Source organism: Carcharhinus amblyrhynchos, chromosome 9 (assembly GCF_965287045.1).
Source record: "Carcharhinus amblyrhynchos chromosome 9, sCarAmb.v2.hapA, whole genome shotgun sequence".
NCBI lineage: Eukaryota > Metazoa > Chordata > Chondrichthyes > Carcharhiniformes > Carcharhinidae > Carcharhinus > Carcharhinus amblyrhynchos.
The window spans coordinates 51,986,234-52,007,104 of record NC_137332.1 but is presented as its reverse complement, the minus strand read 5'-3'; the positions used below and the strand labels follow the sequence as shown (position 1 = coordinate 52,007,104).

The window sequence follows — 20,871 nt, the reverse complement described above, 5'->3', positions numbered from 1 at the left end:
ATTCTGTATTTCTCTCTCTTTCTCTCTGGTTGTATCACAGCTTGGTGTGGCTCCTGCTCTGCCGAAGTCCACAAGGAACTACGAAAGGTTGTGAGTGTAGCCCAATAAGAACATAAGAACATAAGAAATAGGAGCAGGAGTAGGCCATCCAGCCCCTTGAGCCTGCCCCGCCATTCAATAAGATCATGGCTGATCTGTCGTGGCTCAGTTCCACCTTCCCGCCCTCTCCCCATAACCCTTACTCCCCTCTCTTATCAATCCATCATGCAAACCAGCCTCCCATCCATTGACTCTGTTTACACTTTCTGCTGCCTCTGCAAAGCGGCCAGCATAATTAAGGACCCCATGCATCCAGAACATTCTCTCTTCCACCTTCTTCCGTCTGGAAAAAGATATAAAAGCCTGAGGTCGTGTATCAACCAATGCAAGAATAGCTTCTTCTTTGCTGCTGTCAGACTTTTTGAATGGACATGCCTCACATTAAGTTGATCTTTCTCTACACCCTAGCCATGTCTGTAACACTACATTCTGCACTCTCTCGTTTCCTTCTCTATGAATGGTATGCTTTGTCGGTATAACGTGCAAGAAACAATACTTTTCACTGTATATTAATAGATGTGACACTAATAAATCAAATCAAATGTGGATAGTGCTCTCTCTTACCCACGGGGGTAGTTCTATATTTTCTCTCCCTTAGGCCATGGGGTAGTTCTGTATTTCTCTCTGTCTGCACAGGGTGGCGATGCCGAGCTGCAGTCAGGCTCCATGGGGTGGTGCTACTGAGCTGTTCTCCGGCCACCCGGAGGAGGGGGGAGACGGAGAGGAGAGACTGTATCAGTCCCAGTCACAGCAGCAGCAGCAGCCCGTGTGCGAGCCCATAGATGGGATGCTGCAGATTTTACAGAGGGTGAAGCAACAGAGGGCTTGAAGAGGCAGCGAGTGAGAGAGAAAATAAACCCTCCAGTGGCTCAGCAGCAATCCCGAGATAAATAAACCCCAGCTGAAGTGTGGACAGCAGCAGCAGCGACTGGGGCAATGGAGCATCCCGGGGCTAAACATCCCCTAGGCTGGGCTGCAAACTTCCAAACTCTCTTCCTCTTCCTGGGATCCAACCTGGTGCTTCAGCACTCCGCTAACGGTAAGGTGGGGGGACGCCAACTGCAAAGCCAGTTTCTCTTTTAAAACATTGGCTGAGAATCGGATGTGGTTAAATGGGACCCAGAGTTATTTAGACATTCCAGGATGTGTTTTTTTTAATGGAAATAAATCTGGTGCTAATCTGTGTGCCGGGTTAGACTCCAAATTGTGTGGAAGCGCTGGAGCATTTGTCATTTGGATGATAAATGCATGTAGAATAATGTACTTACTTTTCAAACCAATCTCCCCCCGGGATGCCAGCAACTTAGCGAGGAATCACTGAGTGCGTGGACAGCCTGTCAGTTTCACACCAAGTGCAAACTTTGCCTTGTTTGTCTCGGGATCCAATTTAAAAAGTTCAATTAAAGAAAACGATTTTAAAGTTTATCCTTGATTTAATGGTGTTTCTGTAAATGGGTATTGGGTGTAGTAAACACGCTGCCTTTCAAGTGGCAATTGGATTTTGCTTTTCAATTTCGGAAAATGCAGTGTTGGGCAGTTCTTTGCATGGTTTTTAATTTACCAATAAACTGTCAGTACAATAAGTGTCTGAAATGTGAAGGGATTAGGCATTTCATCTCCTCTGTCCCCACCCCCCTCTTCTCCCCAGGGGGCCAGAGTTGGCAGCCTCTATCCCCGCGGATGTACAATGCAATCTTAACTCTTGTGTAGGAGATGAGTGAGTTCTCAGCTTGAGACCCCTCTCCCACTCAATCCCTGTAAATTGTAAATCGACGGCCCGGTGTGAATTCTTCTGCTTAACTAGCACAAGAAAAATGACCTGGTCAGCAACCCAAATGTAAGGAGGGATGGGGCTCGTGAATAAACCCTCACATTCCCTGGAACCTCAGACCTGGTATCAGCCTTTACAATAAACTCCCAGGAAAGTTATCAAAGGGGTTTTAAAATTTAATAAATTTGCTTTCCAACTCTTAAATTACATTTGTTTTATTCCACAGTTTTAGATAAAAGAAACTTGCTCCATACTTTGAGAGTTGAGTACTGTACACGGGATGTCATTTAGTTCATGCATCATGTTAAAATAAGTCACTTAGTATTTAATATGTGGTTGATTTGTAACCTTGTTTACTTAAAAAAATGCTGTAAAAAGACAAAGAAAGGCCCAGTATCATGATAGTAAAGTCATTGCATTAAGGGAAATGATGTGTGTCCCTCAGTCCTGAAGACAATAGTCTACTGTGCTGTTGCATTGCAAATGAGAAAGATTGACTGGAGGGTCACTCCTGTTACTGGTGATCTAATGGGAAAGTTAATCAAGATATATTATTATTTTTTGTGGAATGCCACCCTTTATCAGAATCTCTCCCTTGAAACTATTTGTTTACACACTTCATTTTTTTCTTCACAAAATGTGCGTTTGCTTATCCCTACTCTTCCCAAAAAGGTGGGGAGAAACTGACATGTTCATAATGGGTTCTGCAGTCTATTTATTCTGTCGAGGAATCTAAACTGTGCAAAACCTTGACTCCTGACATTAGTCTGTTTATACGCAATTGAGCGAGAGTTTACTGTTGGACAGCAAATGTACAATTTACACTGGATTATCATTCCGCATTGGATCAGGGATTCTGGAACCCAGTGTATTTGGGAAGTCACCAGCCTTGTTGAAATTTTAAAGCAAAAACAATACTGCAGATGCTGAAAATCTGAAATAAAACCCCTCCCAAAAAATGCTGGAAATGCTCAGCAAATCAGGCAGCCGCTGTGAAAATTTCAGGTCAATGAGTGTTGAAAATTTTATCGTGGCTGCGTGAAATTGATCCTCTTTGAAAATTCGGTGCCTTAAACTGCAGAAGTGCTGATTTAAATCAGTTTAGTCAACATAGGGGCCCAGGTTTGCAGGACTGGGACCTCTTGCTGCTTTCCCTATTAATTGTACTTTATTCACACCCCCACCCCCCCCACCATGAAAATTTATTTGTGCTGTCAGTTGTTGGAAGTGGGAGCTGATAACAGTGTGGCAAAAGCAACAGGACATCTGGGACCTTTAATGAGTGATGGGACCAATGATCTGTCTCCTTAACTAACGAGATTTAAGAATTGAGATTAAAACCTTAAAGACAGAGAAAAAAGTACAATAGTGAGTCACAGTAGGTGCAGAAAGACAAATAGAGGGGGAATGAAAGCTTGGATTAAGAGAGAAGCAGATAGACTTTATATTAATTTTAACTTTTCAAAATTTCCAACTGTTTTACAATGTAGGAATTAGACTGTACAATTTGAATTGGCCCTTTCCAGAGCCAGAGTGGCATTGTAGGAATATAAATCTCCTCAATAATAATCTCCTAATTAAAGTACTGTTCAGTCCTAACTTCCTGAAGCATGTTTAAGTAGCAGCCAATACACAAATGCACCAACTTTATGAAATTCATTGGGAGATTGAGGGTGAGTTACTCCATAGAATCCCTACAGTGCAGAAGGTTGCCATTTGGCCCATCGAGTATGCACCAACCACAATCCCACCCAGGCCCTATTCCTGCAGTCCCACATATTTACCCTGCTAACCCCCTGACACTAAGGGCAATTTAGTGTGGTCAATCAACCTAACCCCCAAATCTTTGGACTGTGGGAGGAAGCCAGAGCACCCCGAGGAAACCCACGCAGACACTGGGAGAAGGTGCAAACTCTACACAGTCACCCAAGCCTGGAATCGAACATGGATCCCTGGTGTTGTGAGGCAGCAGTGCTAACCCACTATGCCTGTCTGTGTGAGGCTAACATCAGAGCAACGCGAATCGTTCCATTTGTTATGATTTGCAATTTGCGGGTCATTTTTCCTCCCAGCTACATCTTCACAATGTTGAAATGGAGATTTATTTCACCAGACAATCTAGAGTCATGGAGGTATACAGCACAGAAGAAGACCTTTCAGCCCATTGTGTCTGTGGCAGTCAAAGACAAACTATCTAACTATTCTGATCCTATTTTCCAGACACTTTACTCTAAAATTATTCTTTCCCAGAATCTCAAACTGTATCTTATGTCTTTACCTCCCCATTCTTCCTTCCATCATTTAACCACCACATCTGGAATCATCTGCTGCCTTGCTCTTTAAAACTTTTATACTGTCCTTCATTATAGGCATAGGGCTTTCATGTGGATGCCAAATAAACCAAATAACATCGAGATTTGCAGTGTAACTGCAGACTGTAATATATTCCTCTCCTAGTTTATTTAGCAAAGTAATGGTTAACATTTATCAGTCTGGGAAGAAGTAGTAGTGTTTCTGCATATGCTGTGATTTGGCATGATGCAGAATTAAAATTTACAACTTGTAATAAAATTGGGGGATGACTACTAAAAGATTTTAAAAATTATATCATACGATTGAAATTTGAGACACCTCAAGTTTATAGTTCAAGCAAGCAAACAAAATAAAATTGAGTTGCCCACATAAGTAATAACAGACACAAAGGGAGGGCTGGTGAGGAGCATGTGGCTATTCTGCAGATCCTGCACCAGTTCTTAGACTCAGCTGAAGCTATGGTTGATGTAACTTTTTGGGAGAAGGGAACAAGCATGACATTTTTTCATAAGTGGGACTCATTCAGGTGAAAAGGTAAAAAGTTTCACCTTTTCTCACTTGTTGACTGTTGCTGGGGTGAAGCCCCACTGCTATTTGGGACTCTGTGACAGTTTGCCCAACTTTCCACATTCATATGTTTACCAAAATGGTATCAGCAATAGGCTATTCAAACATGGGAGGCATCACAAGTGAACCTGATGCTATGTTTGCCTACACACACACACACATCCTTGCTCTCTTTCTCTCTCAATCATGTGCACTCTTCTTTCCTTATTCTTGTTCTGTCTCTTTTAACACTTCCCCATCCCAATTACACTCTCAGCAGGAGCTGACACCTTGGTTTGATTGTAATGTGATGGTCATTGTCCTGATTGATTTCAGTTAATCTGACAGAGTAGGATTTGAATCTCTCACCTGGACAAAGTTAATCTCTTCAGGGTGGCGTTTCTTCAAGAACTCTAGATTATTTTGTGCCAGTGGTAAAAGGATAGATGAGTAGTTGTCAATCTGACTGTGGGTTTTCAGACTGTCCATGTAGGTTGACAAAGCATTTTGTTATGTTGCTAGTCTGAAGGTTCTTGCAGGACAGAAAGTTTGCTCGTGTGGATGTTGAATTTCTTCTGTAGTATAAAGAGGATGGCAAGGGAAGAGGATCAAATGATGCAATTACTTACTTTCAGAAATGGTTCAGCTTGGTCTTGTCAGGTCTGAAAAGCTCAAATTCAAATCACATCAGAACAAATGAGCAGATTTCTCCAGCTCTTGTCTCTAAAAATGATAATTGGATTTTCTCGCAGCTAGGTGATGCTAATTTATACTCAAAGTGAAAGGTTGATTTTGCAACTTTTGCTGTCTGGCAGTGATGCTTCCCCAGTGTAGATGAAATTTTGTAACAGCAGCATTTGATGCTTGCTAAGCAGCCAGAGTGAGAAACTGGGACTGGCAGCAGCACAGCATGGGTATTAGCTGCTTCACTGTGTTAGCATGCCTGCTTTCCTTTACACACTTGTTCATTTGCATTCACATACTTGCAGACTCTCACTCACCTGCACACACACACACACACACACACACACACTTATTCATCCTTGCACACTCAATTGCCCGTGGACACATGCACAGTCTCACACTCACTTACTCGCACACTCACTGTGCTCACATTCACTCAATCGCTCACACTCGCTTGCATTCATACTCAAACACTAGCTCAACTCAACATGCCCATTTGCTTTCTTGTCTACGCAGCCTTAAACACTCACTCGCCTGTACAATTCACATAGCGACACGACCACACGCAATAGCTGATGCACACACACACACACACACAAACACACACTTGCATATACACTTACACAATTATGAACTTGAGTGATAAGTTATTTTAAAAGGGAATTAAACTGTTGTTTAAAAGAGAGGAATGTTTAATGACATGGGAGGCAATCATGTAGAAAAAATATACAAGTTCAGACTTGATGGGCTTAATGACCTGCTAGCCTGCTTCAATATTTTGTGACTCTGTATATTTATGCAGTGGTGTGTGGATATGTGTATCTATTTAATGTTCACTTGAAATCATTACTCCTTTTGGCCTGACTGACTCTCGGGTCTTTGGGTTTCTACCTTCGGGCTCTTTTGACCAGATTCTGGTGAGCTGTTTAGGAAGAATGGAATCCTAGCTGATTTTGATCTTTGGAAGTCTAAAATAGAAGCTTAAATAAAGTGAGACTGCTCAGCTTCTGAATTCTTCTGAAGAAACTTTCAGTGGATAGGAAACAATTAGCTTTTAAGATGTTTACAAAAAGATTCTTCTGTCTTTGTACTTCATCTCCTACAGATTAGCATAGTCACTCTTCATCACTTCTGTTCTCCCTGTGTATAGTGTCTGTCTTTTTCTCACTCAGCTTTTTAATGAGTATTTATGCATTGATGATGGGTCTCTGTATGGTCCCAATTTCTCAAGGCTTTAAAAGCATGTTGTATGGGATCCTTGGCCTTGGTTTGGAAAGCTCCTCACCCATCCCCCATGGATGAATATGATGCCAGCAACATGAGCAAGAAATGAGAGGGTGCCCAAGAAAGCAGGCACCAGCGTGAGTGCACTCCTTCAGGAGAGACGGAGGCAAGAAAGTTAGAGAAACTGGGAGGAGAAGGAAGACAAAATCAATAGAGCGCATGAATGGTTGAATAATGGAGATGTGTTGCTGTTTTTTGTCTGTTAGTGACAGGCTACAACACCTGTATGGATTTATTATTTAGACCCCTAGGCTGTGGAATTAGAGAACGAAAAATAAGAGCTTCAAACCCTGGTGCTGTCACTGAGTCATTGACTTCGACAAGAACTGCTTCGACAGAAGAGAATGATTTGCAATTGTTAAAATGGCCAGACTTTGAACAGCCTTATCTTAATATTGATTGGAGCTGACTAAAAGATCAAAGCTACCTTGTGTTGAATGGGATGATTCTGTGGCCATTAAGCTCAGGGGCCAGAAGGTGAACAGAAAGTGTACTGATGGGCTGCTTATTTGATGGCTTAAAAAGCCTGGTCGCCCCTCAGTCACACTTCTCTATTTTGTTGTTGAAAATTGCACAAAGAACGTTTGTTTTGAAAGTAACTCTTCCTCTAAGGAACTTTATATTTTAGAATTGTCCTTTTGTGCGCAAATTAATTTCTAGAAATGTTAAGTGTGCCCAGGATAAGTAGTTATTTTTGTTCCAAGTGCAGTGTATTTTGCCTGAATGTTAATCCTTACACAAGGGCAACAACCGTTTGCATTCCTGCTCTTTAACATTCCATGCATTTGTGTGAATTATGTGTTTGGAATGGCACAAGCCAACAAACTAGCCATTAGAAATTTACTTACAAAATCACACTCTTGTAATAAACTCTTGCCTGGACTTTTCACTGATTGTAAAGAGGTCAAAATAAATTACGAAGTGTTTTGCTTCTTCTTTGTGTGGTCTTAGTAAGTTTGATTTTGCATGCATTTTATTCTGGCTGGTTTAATAACTGGCATGTTTGAGTAAGAGTGTGTCTTCTTCTTTTATCACCCTTTATTACTTAAATGATGCATCAATAATTGCAGAATTTAATGTTCAAATAGGCCAGTTATCTCCACATATATGACTCCTCCTCTGAAATCATATTTCCAGTGTTTTTCCAGTTCTTCCCAGTTCTTCTTTTGTTCAGGAAGTTTCAGGATGGCTGTTGTTTCACTGATATGCATGGTGGCACAGTGGTTAGCACTGCTGCCTCACAGCGCCAGAGACCCAGGTTTGATTCTAGCATGGGTGACTGTCAGTGTGGAGTTTGTGTGTTCTCCCTGTCCCCGGTGCTTCGTTTTCCCCTCTCAGTCTAAAGATGTGCAGCTTAGGTGGATTGGCCGTACTAAAATTGCCCCTTCGTGCCCAGAGACGGTTAGGTCAGTGCTCAGGATTATGGCAATAGGGCGAGGAGTGGGCGTAGGAGGAGTGCCCTTTCGGAGAGTGTGGATACAGACTCTATGGGCCAAATGGCCTCTTTCTGCACTGTAAGGTCGCTATCATTTCTTTGAGTACTGCTTGCATTCTGTTACCTAGCAATTTAAAATGGATAAGCCCAGACAGTAAGAGTGACAGGGATAGTTGATTGTGGGAGGCTTCACGTTCTGACTGAGTTCTTGCCCACTATCCTTGCGCACCCTTTTATTAGCATGGTTAGTGAAAAGCAATCAGGCAGTGAATCCTCGACTCGTTTCTCCCCCGCTCCTCTGTTCTCCCACTAGGGCATTAGCCCCACTTCCCTCCCTTCCCCATCCCACAAAATTTAATATTCAAAAGAGAACTGGATTAATCCTCAGAGGGAAAATTTTACAGGGCTATGGAATAACAGTAGGGGATGGTAATAATTGAACAGCCAATTGAAAGAGCTAGCGTATGCAGATGGGCCAACAGCTCTCCCACGTAGTGTCATTCTTTGGTTTGCTCTGCTGTGTGATGTTTGGCACATTTTATTAACAGATGTAAAGAGTAACAGCTAAATTAATGGATGCATTGTCAGGGACCTCAGTGTTTTGAGATTTACCTGTACACAAATGATCAGAGTAGTATGCAATTTGAAATCTCTCACTGCCATTCATGTACGTCATTTTCTGGTGTGTATTATAGTTTGTTCAAGCAAGTAAGAGTTGCTGATGAGAGTCAGCTTAGGGTCAGTGGGCAGAGAATTGGCCATCAGTTTACGAATACCTCATCCCACTAAGATTTGAGCCCATAATGACCAACATGGTCCATGTGGGTAGAAATTGAATGTCAGGCCACAAGTGAAGGGCAGTCCTCATGCAAACTGGAGATTTCCAGTTGCAGAGGTTGCATCATTAAAGGAATGGTGCACCTATATTCCTGGCTGGAGAGTCATGCAGCTCTCCAAAGGTATTAGAGGACAGAAGGAAGTACTTTGAAGCATGTCCTCTCTTCAATCCATAATAACACTTCCCTTGTTTATAGTGTGAACAGTATGTGAAAGTGCATTTAAATTACAGCTCTTGAACTGTCTCCACTTACTAATTATTTTATTGTTAATTGGTGTCATTTATTTAACTCGTAATTCTACTCGTCACTTTCCTGTTTCCCATTTGGTAGGGTGCAGTTCTACTTAAATGATAAACTTTCACTTGCTGCAACCTTTATTTACACATTTATTTTAATTAAATCCATATTGTGACCAGTTTTATACAGCCCAACCTCAATGCCAGCATTGCAGGGCAGATGCAGTGACTGCTATCTCTGATGGACAGAGGGTGCTCACCTTGCGAGAAGCGAGTCCGAGTCTTCCATTCAGGATCACAACCTTCATTTCCAAACCTTATCAGATAAATAAATACGCGCCTACCTCTCTCTGACTCGCCTGGGCAATCTTCCGATAGAGGATCCCACAGAATATGATCAGTCCATGAAATCCTAGAGGGTATCTGTGCAGAAGCCAGCCCCCACCCCCTGCTTCTTTTTCTGCCACTGTCTGACATATTGTGTTTAGGAAAGTATTTAAATACCCCAACACCACTTTGAAAAGCTATGGAGAGAAAGTGATTGGGTAAAACGGTAGAGCGAATAAGATAAATGAGTGAGGGGAGGATAGGGTGGGCAGGGCCACTGGTTGTTTATACAAGCCAACAGTTTCATATCAACATGTACTAACCTTCCTCCAACACCAAGGCAGGTCTGTATGCAGAAAATACACTGGCCATGTTTAAACAACTGTTGCTCTGTTAACCATAATTCCTGGGCAACCCAGCCAGCCATGTTAGTGGTTCTTGGAGGGCTGAAGAGCCTGTTCCTGTGCTATATTTGTTCTTTGAGTGAATTCTATTGCACCTGCACCGAATTCTTTCTGAATCATCCCTATTCAAGAGCCCCTTTTAATATATTAACATTGTAATTTCTCCCTTCTTCCATGTTAAATGTGGCAAGAATAGGGCCCCATTGTTGTCTCAGTGCATAGAAACAAAGATACAAACCAATCTAAGGTACTGGTTGATCTCCACTCAGTTAGGAGCGCCATTGCAGCAGTGGCCCTGGAGATTCTTCATCGTTTGCCCAGCTCTGCAGCTGGGCAGTTGAGGAAGAAAGACTTGCGTTTGTATAAGAACCTTTTGCAACATCCCAAATCGTTTTATAGCCGCTGAAGTAGTTTTGAAGTCTAGTTACTATTGCAACTGTTGGAAACTCAGCAGCCAAGCTTGTACGCAGCAAGATCTCGCAAACAAAATAAATGATCAGATAATCTGTTGCAGTTGTTGCAAGATAGTTATTGACCGGGGTGGGGGGGGGGGGCGGTGGTATGGTGTATGCGGTTGTGGTTGTGAGGGGGGACATCATCTCCTGTAATGCGGCAGTCCCTCAGCATTGTACTGTGCAGCCAAGATTTTGCTCTCAAATCCCTAGAATGGGTCTTGAACTCACTACCTTCTGGCTCTGAAGTGAGAGTGCTGAACACTGAGCCATAGCAGACACCTCTGCGATTGCTTGGATTTCAGTTGTGGACAAGATTGTTGCCAGCTTTGTTGTACCTCTCCACTAGAAGGGCAGCACTCGTCTGGATATGCACATAAAACAGACGTGATACTGGGAGGGTCAATGATTCAAATGGAAGTACCATCCAGTCGAGTGGTGAAGAAAGTCGAGAGGAAAGCACATAATGAATAAATGCATCGAAGAGTACAAAACCTAAAAACAGGAACCGAATTGGGTTAAGGAAATGGAAGTACAATTGCACTACAGTTAGATTCAGATAAACACATAATTCCAAAAGAACTGGGATCCAGATTTGTAAATAAATGGAATGAATAAAATTTGTCCCTTGATATTTGTAGACTGCAGTGGAGTTATGCTTAGTTAAATGTTTACCCAGCCACAACTCAGCATTTTTAAAAAAGTTTGATTCCCATACATGCTTGTATATATATTTAACGGTGGTAAATAGATCTAAAAATAAAAACAAAAAATGGTAGAAATGTGTTGGAGGAAGGTCCCAATCAAAACATTATTTAAATCCTAGAATTGCTCCAGAAGTTCCCAAAACTGTCTCCAAATGTCTGCACGTTTCGCAATCTGTCCTGTATTTTAAAATGTATATCCTTGTTCTCATTGCCTGGACCATTCCCACCTCTGGTGACTGGGCTCCATATTGCCTTGTTCTATGAGCTGTGTGAGTGTTGTATGGCTCCAGGTATAAGGCTGCTTCCACATGGGAAATGCTGGAACCTTTTCCTCCTCCACCACCAATTGTTTCCAGGATGTGGGTGATGTTGGTATAGTGCACTCCAAAGGCCTGGGGGAGGCCGCATTTCCTGCTCATATGTATTGCTCCTTTCACTGAAGGCTGTCTGTGAACCTCAGTTTTTATGACAACATGATATTTATTTTTTTTTCTTGTTGCCAGCTGACTAATTATCAAATTATTCAAATTTAATTGTCTATAACAGTAGCTATGACATTCCGATAACCAGCCGGTTGACTCTCAGCTCTATGGTTGAAAATGCAGTCTTGTACTGTGGCAACCTTATTTTCAGGGTTATTTATCTTGGCATGGAGTTTGTGGCACCATTAGCACACGTTCTATTGCTGCACAGTGTGCCAGTTCTTTCAATATAGAGCAGTTTATAAATTGGTGCTTGTGAGCTTGGCAGGTGAGGGAGCCAAGATTAGTACTCAGGTTAGGAATTAAAAGCATTGCTCCAGAGGAATACTTAGATCTTGCACAGATGAACTAGGTGAATTTTTGAATTGATCAAACACAAGTTGCCATTTCGCTTGGATGGAGATAGTTTAGTCTGCTGCTGTAACCAAAGAGGAAAAAGGACTTGTTTGCAAGTTTACATTTTTAAAATATTTTCCATTTTACTGTAGAAGGTGTTGCTGCATAGATCAATGAGCACCCATCAGTCACTCTCTGGTATATCGACAAGTGGTTATTCTTTGTTACAAGCCTAGACATTGAATTTTATTGGGCTATCCAACAATGGGAATGTTATCATTGCGCCAGATGGCCACACATTAGGTTTTCCAGCTTTTCCATGGATCACTAGGCAGTGATTGGAAATGGGAATCCTAGCTATCCTTTGTTCCCTCCATAACACACGGCTCTGCTGTCGAGAATGGGATTCCTACTGCTACCCAGGCTGAACCAAATCACAGGCCATTTAATGAGAACCAAGCAGTCCACTGGGTTACTGGTCAGGTGAATTTGAACTGTTAGAGGGAGTTGGTGACCTCAGTATGGGATGGGATAGGAGCTATTGCTTAGGGAGAATCGCAGAAGATGGAGGTAAAAAAACAAAGGTCCTAAATCACTTTCAGGCAATAATGTACTTTTGAACTTTGCTATGTGGGAATTCAGGCAGCTAATTTGCACATGGTAAAGTCACACAAACAACAGTGGGATAAGTAACTAGATAATCTATATTTGTGTTGTTAGTTTATGAATAAAGATTTGTCAGGACACAAGGGAAAACTCCCCTACTCTTTATATTATGCCATGTGATTTATTACATCCGCTTCAGAGCACAGGCTGGGCCTAGGCTTATAGTTTTGTCGGAAAGGCAGCACCTCCAGCTTTGCTGCATTCCGAGCTTTTGTTCTCAAATCCCTGGAGTCAGGCTTGAACCCATGACTTTCTAATGCAGAGACAAGAGTGCTTCCAACTGAGCCACAGCTACCTATTAAATCTTCGTTCTTTGAGCTTGTTTCAAAATGGGCTTGTAATAGCTACCTGTAATTATGGTTACATGGTTGAGTACTTCAAAGACACTGTTACTTTCTATTAGAATTAAGCACGTAATATATTTTTAAAAATCATTGCTAATTTAGCTGCCTCACTTGTGGTTTTAATCTTTGACTTTTTACTCAAAGGAAATCAAATTTTGCAGATTGAATTCTAAGTATGTCATCCAAAAATAATCAATGAAGACGGTGAACAGATGAGCTGCACGGATCAGGAACCCCCAGTCTCACCCAGAGTGGTGGTTAAAACTTATAATTGGCCTAAGTACCCGTAGGTTATTGAGTGGGTAAGTCAACATGGACTACTACTGCTGATGTTATTCCCAAACTTCCATGGTCAGACTTGAAACCACAATTTATTAGACCAGGTCTCTGGATTACTATTCTAGTAACATAATCACTAACTACCATACCCTTCACACAGAAAGCCTCCATTGATGAGGCCAGGACTCATGCCTGCGGTTTTTTTTCTTTGTATGCATTTAAGCAAAGAAGGAACACATCAAGCCTTAAGTGTAGCAATGACAAAGATTGGTTTGAACTCCCACGTGCTGAGGACAATGGACTAGCAGTTCATCACCCGCAGCTCTCAGCCACCTTGTCGCATTGTCTATCCCTGCTGGAAATTGTGCGCATGAAGATACTTACAGGGAACAGGATTGAACGGGGCCATGAAGATTATTTTCACAGGAAAAGACAAAATCTGTCAAAGATCATATTATGAAGAACAGCCACTTAGACAAGGTACTGTGGGAATAAGTGCCAATGCGCAGTACTGAGCAAATTTCGGTCCTGTCTCACCCTTGTTCAAAGTCCTTACAAACTTTCTGAAAGGAGGATTGACTGGTTAGTGACTAGGAGCAGGATTATTGGCTGATTATGTTTTTTAATTCCCTTCCCCTAGCCCAGAGGCACTGAGGGTGGGTCTCAGATCAACTGATCCACCTGAGTCTTTCCTAGTCTCTGACTCTATACTTATTAATGAGTTATTGGAATGCAAGGTAATAGTTATTTCTTAAATGTATTAGAAATATGACACTGCTTTCTGAAATTTCTTTAAGTACGGAATCTATTAAAGAAAGTTAGAATTAACTTTACATTTTTATGCTTTTTGTTCTGCATTTCTTTCTTTAGACTGTGTTTAAAATTGTGGAGAAACTGGCTTGAAGTTGTAAGGGAGTTGAATTACCTGCAGTAGAAACAAGTCATTAAACCAGGATGCTTCAGTGATTGTGTGATTTTGAAATATGTGCGCTCGTTTATCTCCCTCAGCTGAACAGATACAGAAAGAAAACCTGTCTGACAATTGTTCCTTGTCTGTCTCTTGTCTCCAATCTCACTCTGCTATACCTCTCTTTTTGGAAGCAGATGTGGTCTCTGAGCTTTCTGTACTCGTGCTGCCTCAGCTTTTCTTCGAAGCTTTTCTTCCCTCCTGCATCAAAATAAAGGCTTGTCACACCCTCTCACCTATTGATTGTCAGAACCCCCAAACTCTTAACCCTCAGTCAGTCCCTCCATTCCACAGGCCTTTCAAACCAAAGTGTAATGTTGCCGAACCATTATTTCGAGGTTTATCTCAGCCCTTCATCATGTCACCCTTCTTATAGTGCACAGCTCCGGAACGGTTTGATTTTTAGGCCTGATTTCTTTCAGCCCTTTGGCCAGGGAGGGATAAAACCAGCCACAGTTCCTGCTCCAGCACACTATCTGATAATTTTATGGAAAGTGTATCTTTGCAGATGTCGGTTAATAGAGGATCAGACATGCCTGGTGCCTTACCCATGTCTGAAAGCCTGCTGATGCTTAGGCTGTAATAGGGGAAAGTTTTGCACCCATTTTAAAAAGTGCTTAATTCTTCTGGAGTTTCTATTCAAACTCATTTGCATACCACCAAATCTGCCATGATGTAACCCAACTGGGCAGTATTTCGAATCATAACATTTAAAAGTTTTACAATATAAACTATTACCTGATATCTTTCAGTGCAATTTTATTTGTACAGCTGAAAATAGAATAAACACAAAAATAAATGCATTTTCAATCAATGTCAATTCATCTCCTGTGATAACCCAATATTAAGTCACTGAAAATGACATTAAGAAAATTCAGAACCATTTGCTGGTTATATTGAGGCATACAGAGAGTCTCTTAGTAAATTAAAAACGTATTTTAAAATGTGCCTATTGTTATCCTTGCATCCAAAAAATGAAGTGAATTTTTTTGAAACTCCTTGAAACCAGCAGAGTCTTTGAATATTTTTTAATGCAGAGTGAGAAAGATTTGTGATTAACAAGTCAGATCAATCATGATCTTACTGAATGGAGGAGCAGGCTCAATGGACCGAGTGGCCTATTACTTACTGCTCCTCGTTCGTATGTTTGCATTTCATGCAAATGAGCACAAGAAGCAGATACTCCCATTTTTGATTAATGCTTGCGGGAATGTGGCCTGTTCTTAAGATGAGGTGTGCTTTTGGCATGTTGTTTTTAAACTATCACGAGATCTAAAGAACATAAGAAATAGGAGCAGGAGTAGGCCATCTAGCCGTTCAAGCCTGCCCCGCCGTTCGATAAGATCATGGCTGATCTAAAGTGGCTCAGTTCCACTTTCCCACTTTCTCCCCATAACCCTTAATTCCCTTGCCTACCAAAAACCTATCTACCCGTGTCTTAAATATATTTAGCGAGGTAGCCTCCACCACTTCAAAGGGCAGAGAATTCCAGATCATGGAAAATTGATTTGCATAGAATGTAATTTGTATTTAGAATTCTGCAATCTTTTGGTCAGTTTGCAACAACTTCACTGAGTGAAATAACACCAAGTAGAAATTCAAATTGTGGATGGCCACTTAGGGTGTTGCTGCTACTTGTACTGAGGGTCAGCATTTCCAGCAGCAGAATAGACAACATTGGAGAAAGATGATGAGAGCCATCTGTCTCATCATGTCTTAATTGATAGATTCACCATTTTCTTAAAGTGGAGAATGGGAGTGAGAGATTACAAGAATCTAAAGGAAGACAAAAGTCATTAATGGCTACTCGGAGATTACTGGGTTATATCTCTTGCCTCACCCAGGGTTAAATGGGAACAGGATGGTGGTAACTTTTTTTCTCTCTCAAATTTGTTTCCTTCCTCCTGAGGGATGGGCACAATTCCATGGTTGCTGTCAGCTCAGCTCAATAAAAGCCTAGACAGTGAGATATTTCAACCAGACCTAATCTTGCCCTTGCTTTACGGCTACACCAGCTAACTGTCAGCAGAGATCACTGGACAACAGTCACGAGCAGGAACCTTGATGGATACCAATTGAAGTGCTCACCAGGAACATCTTGGATGAAAGCAGTTACGTTAGTGCAGGCTGGACTCAAACTTGGGAACTGTCTCTACTCCACTGAATCCTAGAAAGATCCAGTTTAGAAGGAGGCCATTTGGCTCATTCTACTGGCTCCAGCTCATTGAAAGGGTTATCTATTTAGTCACACTTTTCTTTTATTACCCGCTAGCCCTGCACTTTTTTTTCCCCAAATTTGCATCCAAATTTCTTTTGAAAGTTACCATTAAATTAGCATCCTCCACTCTTTCAAGCATTGCTTTCCATTTCCTAACAATTGGATGTATCAAGATGGTTTTCCTCTTCTGGCCTCTAGTTCTATTGCCACCTATCTTCAATCTCTCTGTCCTGGTTACTAACATTTCTTGACTGCGGACAGTTTCTCTTTATTTTCTTCATCTAAACCCTTAAGGACTTTGAACATCTCTGACTGTAGGTGCCAGTGCATAAGTTGACTTTTGAAGTCTCAAAGAATCCCTCTAAAACCATGGGTCACCTGATTATAAAAGTGGGTGGGGGTCGTCACCATGTTGAAATGCCACTTGTGTCTGATGTAAAGAGTGGTATGTCTTAAACACCCACTTGTATTTGCAACAGAGATCACCTGCTTGATCACTTACACCCAGTTATTAGTATAGCATGCATTTGAGGCTAAACAATTGAGACTGACTACTAATGTGAATATAAAGAACAATACAGCTCAGGAACAGGCCCTTCAGCCCTCCGAGCCTGCACCGATCATGTGTTCCTAACTAGACCATCTGTTTATATCCCTCTATTCCCAGTCTGTTCATGTGGCTATCTAGATAAGTCTTAAATGATCCTAGCGTGTCTGCCTCAACCACCTTGCTTGGTAGTGCATTCCAGACCCCCACCATCCTCTGTGTAAAATACGTCCCCCGCATATCTGTATTGAACCTTGCCCCCCTTTCTGTGAACTTGTGACCCCCTTGTGTTTGTCATTTTCGATCTGGGTAAAAGCTTCCAACTGTTTGCCCTATCTATGCCCTTCATAATTTTATGAACTTCTATTAGGTTGCCCCTCGACTTCCATCTTTCCAGGGAGAACAAACTTAGTTTACTCAATCTCACCTCATAGCTAAGACCCTCCATACTAGGCAACTTCCTGGTAAACCTTTTCTGCACTGTCTCCAAAGCCTCCACGTCCTTGTAGTGTGGTGAATATAACATGTCATGGCTAAACAAGTCAAACTTTATCCCCAAAGAAACATGGTTTTTCCTTATACACCACAATTTACAATAAATATTTCCATGTTAAACTCTAGTTACTAATTCTGATGTGTGCCATTGATCTGAAATGTTGAAGTAAAGTAGAAGATTATGCTTCAAAATACCATGGCCAGTTGAAAATGTAAGGAAATTAGCTGGGAGCAGATTGGAGAAGGATCGAATTTGTTCTACAAAATACAGGATGTCTAACCTCAAAGGAAGGCCTATTCTTTAGGATCATTGCCTCCCATGCAGTCTTTCAAGATGGGGGGGGGGGGGGAAACGAGTACTCTGGATTCAAAGTGCTCCAAAGTATTCGGCCCTTTAAGAACTATGGGGTTTTTTTAGGATCCTATCTTGCTTTGAAGGGAAGAATAGAGCGCTTTCAAAGAGCCTGTGGACATTTGATCTGCCAAAGGCGAATGTTACGAGTCGAGCACAATTCACAGATTGTCTACCTTTTAACCTTAGAGTTCCACAAACCCTTCTTAAAAGTGACACACAGGAGCTCTCTCTTTAACAGTCACCAGGGACCCAAAAAAAAGCTTTTTGAGTAATGATAGAAGGAGCGGTAACAGCTGCTTTTAAAAAAAAAATGCTGTGTGCTCAAAATACCTCGTAATTTGATATTTGATCCCCTGTTTCCCAAACAGCAGGATCATGGTCACAATCCATTGCCTGTCAGAAATGTCACATCTGATGATTTCACACACAAGCATTCATTGCCCTTTAGACCCTGGCACTTTGATAACTGCTTCTAACACATGAATAGTCAGACGTGTCATCTGATGCCTCTCCGCTAGAAGCTATGTGGGCAGAATTATTTGTCTTTCCTAGAGAGGTGGTTTCTCTCGTACCATGTTTATAATTCTGAGGACGGTGGTGTAATATAAACAGCGCTAGCGCTCAAATCTCTGGAGGCACAGACTCTAGTGTGCGAAATGATCCCGTTCTCTAGAGAAGTACCTCTGGTGGTCTGGAGTACAGGAGCTGATGTTCTACTCAGCCCTTGATAAACTAGCTTGGCTCCACAATGTAAATGAACCATGTAATCTAATATATCAGAGCCCTATAGCATGTAGTACCACCAAAAGCATGATCCATCTCCTAACAGGGCATTTGATGAAGTCACGGAGGCAAACGTTAAATGGGTGGGCCACTGGTTACCATTTTGAATGCTCAGCCTACTTGTCCAATTCCACAATGCACTCTACATGACTGGCTAGTACATTTGATTTGGTTTATTGTTATTACACGTATTAGTATACAGTGAAAAGAATTGTTTCTTGCGCACCATACAGATAAAGCATACCATACACAGAGAAGGAAAGTAGGGAGTGCAAAATGTAATTACAGACATAGCTAGCGTGTAGAGAAAGATCAACTTCACGTGAAGTAGGTCCGTTCAAAAGTCAGGCAGCAGCAAAGATGTCCTCAAATTGGTTAATTAGTGATCTCAGACATTTGTATTTTCTTCCCGATGGAAGAAGGTATAAGAGAATGTGTCCAGGGTACATGGGGTCCTTGGTTATGCTGGCTGCTTTGCTGAGGCAGCAGGAAGTATAGACAGTGTCAATGGATGGGAGACTGATTTGAGTGACCTTACCACAGAGCCATAGCCAGGAATGTCATATTGGAACGATGATTTTCTTCTGTGCACATTGTGTGCACACAGCTGCTTGAGGCTGCCAGCATTCCAACTGTGAACTGGTAAACATGTATGCAACAAGAGTTCAGCTTCAACTGGGGTACTGCATCCAGTTCTGGATGCCACATTTTAGGAACATTGTGCAGGCATTGGAGAGAGTACAGAAGAGATTCACCAAAATGGCTCCTGGGATGAGGAACTTCAGTTACTGAGATGGATCAGAGAAGTTAGAACTATTTTCCTTTGAGAAGAGAAGATTGAGAGGAGACTTGACAAAGATGTTCAAAATCATGAGGGGTCTGGACATAGCAGATAGCGGGGAACTGTTCCCATTGGTGAAAGGATCAAGAACCAAGAGGGCACAGATTTAAAACAATTGACAAAAAAACTGACATTTTTACACAACATGTGGTTAGGATTTGGATTGCACTGCCTGAGAGTGTGATGGAGATGGATCCAACTGAGGCATTCAAGAAAGAACTAGAATAATATTAGGGCTATGGGGAGAAAGTGGGAGAGTGACTGTAGGTGAAATGCTCCTTCAGAGAGCCAGTACAGAAACAATGGACTGAATGGTCTCCTTCTGTGCTGTAACCATTCTAAGATTCTATATAAGATGAGCAGGTGGCATAGTGGTTAGCACTGCTGCCTCACAGTGCCACACCGGCTTCGATTCCTGAGTTAGGTCCCTATCTGTGTTGTGTCTGTGTAGGTTTCCTCCGGGTGTTCCGATTTCCTCCCACAATCCAAAAGACATGCTGGTTAGGTGCATTGACCATGCTAAATTCTCCCTCAGTGTACCCTCAAGTGCCAGAATGTGGCAACTAGGGGATTTCACAGTAACTTCATTGCAGTGTTAATGCAAGCCTACTTATAACTAATAAATAAACTTTAACTTTTAACAGTCAGTCAGACTACCCGTTGAATCCTTGAGCATGTATTCTGATAATCCTTCCTCTGTGAAAATGCAATATCAGATATAGTAGAACTTTAATTATGTGTTTTATTTTCAATCCATGTTGGTTATTGATACCCCTAATCCTTCTTTAGCAATAAATTCCACTTTTCTACTTAAAGGGAAAGCTCAACAGAAGATAGTATTTTATTTAAAGTTCTCCTCACCTTTAGATAGCAAAAATAAAATGTATGTTTGGGACTTTCTTTTATATCTAATGTTCAGCTCCCCAGACACTTCTGCTCCTGACCTACTTCCATGGGGGAACTGTATTGTGGCTGTATTAATGATAATTACGTTAATGGCTCCAGGCCATGAAAGTTAATCCAATATCACCCAACCCAAGTATCCATTTTACCATCCATGTACCTCACATCACATTTCTACCAGGCATATCTCCATAAAGGAAATTTATGGATGTCTATTTTGTTGAAAAGTCAATAACTTTATCAAGCTATTTTTCAATACAGCGAATAACTTCAAAAATACTTCATTGCCTGTGAAGCATTTTGGAATGTCTTGAGGTTGTGAAAGGTTCTAACAAAATACAAGTTCTTTCTAACTTTCTTAATAACACACCTGCGTGAGCAATTAGTGCTTTAAGATGACCTTCTCCCTTGATATGTAGCAGTTGCAAACATTATAATTCCTGTGTAAGTAATCAAAGAAGCTTTATCTTCATGAAAAATGTCATGTAAACCTCTTTCTTAAAAAAAAATTGGGCAGTATAAGATTTCTTCATTTACTTTGCCGGATTCCTTGCAGCT

General features: G+C 41.5%; 1 protein-coding gene across 3 annotated transcripts in view; it reads left to right on the top strand.

Annotated features, from left to right (window-relative positions):
• The first annotated feature begins 864 nt into the window (after positions 1-864).
• The window catches only part of ror1 (receptor tyrosine kinase-like orphan receptor 1), a 266,618-nt gene continuing 246,611 nt past the window's right edge, over positions 865-20,871 (top strand). For all 3 annotated transcript variants that reach the window (XM_080195621.1, XM_080195623.1, XM_080195620.1), the window contains exon 1: positions 865-1,138. In XM_080195621.1, the coding sequence (XP_080051747.1) occupies positions 1,036-1,138 (103 nt within the window). In that variant the 5' untranslated portion in view covers positions 865-1,035. The remainder of the gene's footprint in view (positions 1,139-20,871) is intronic.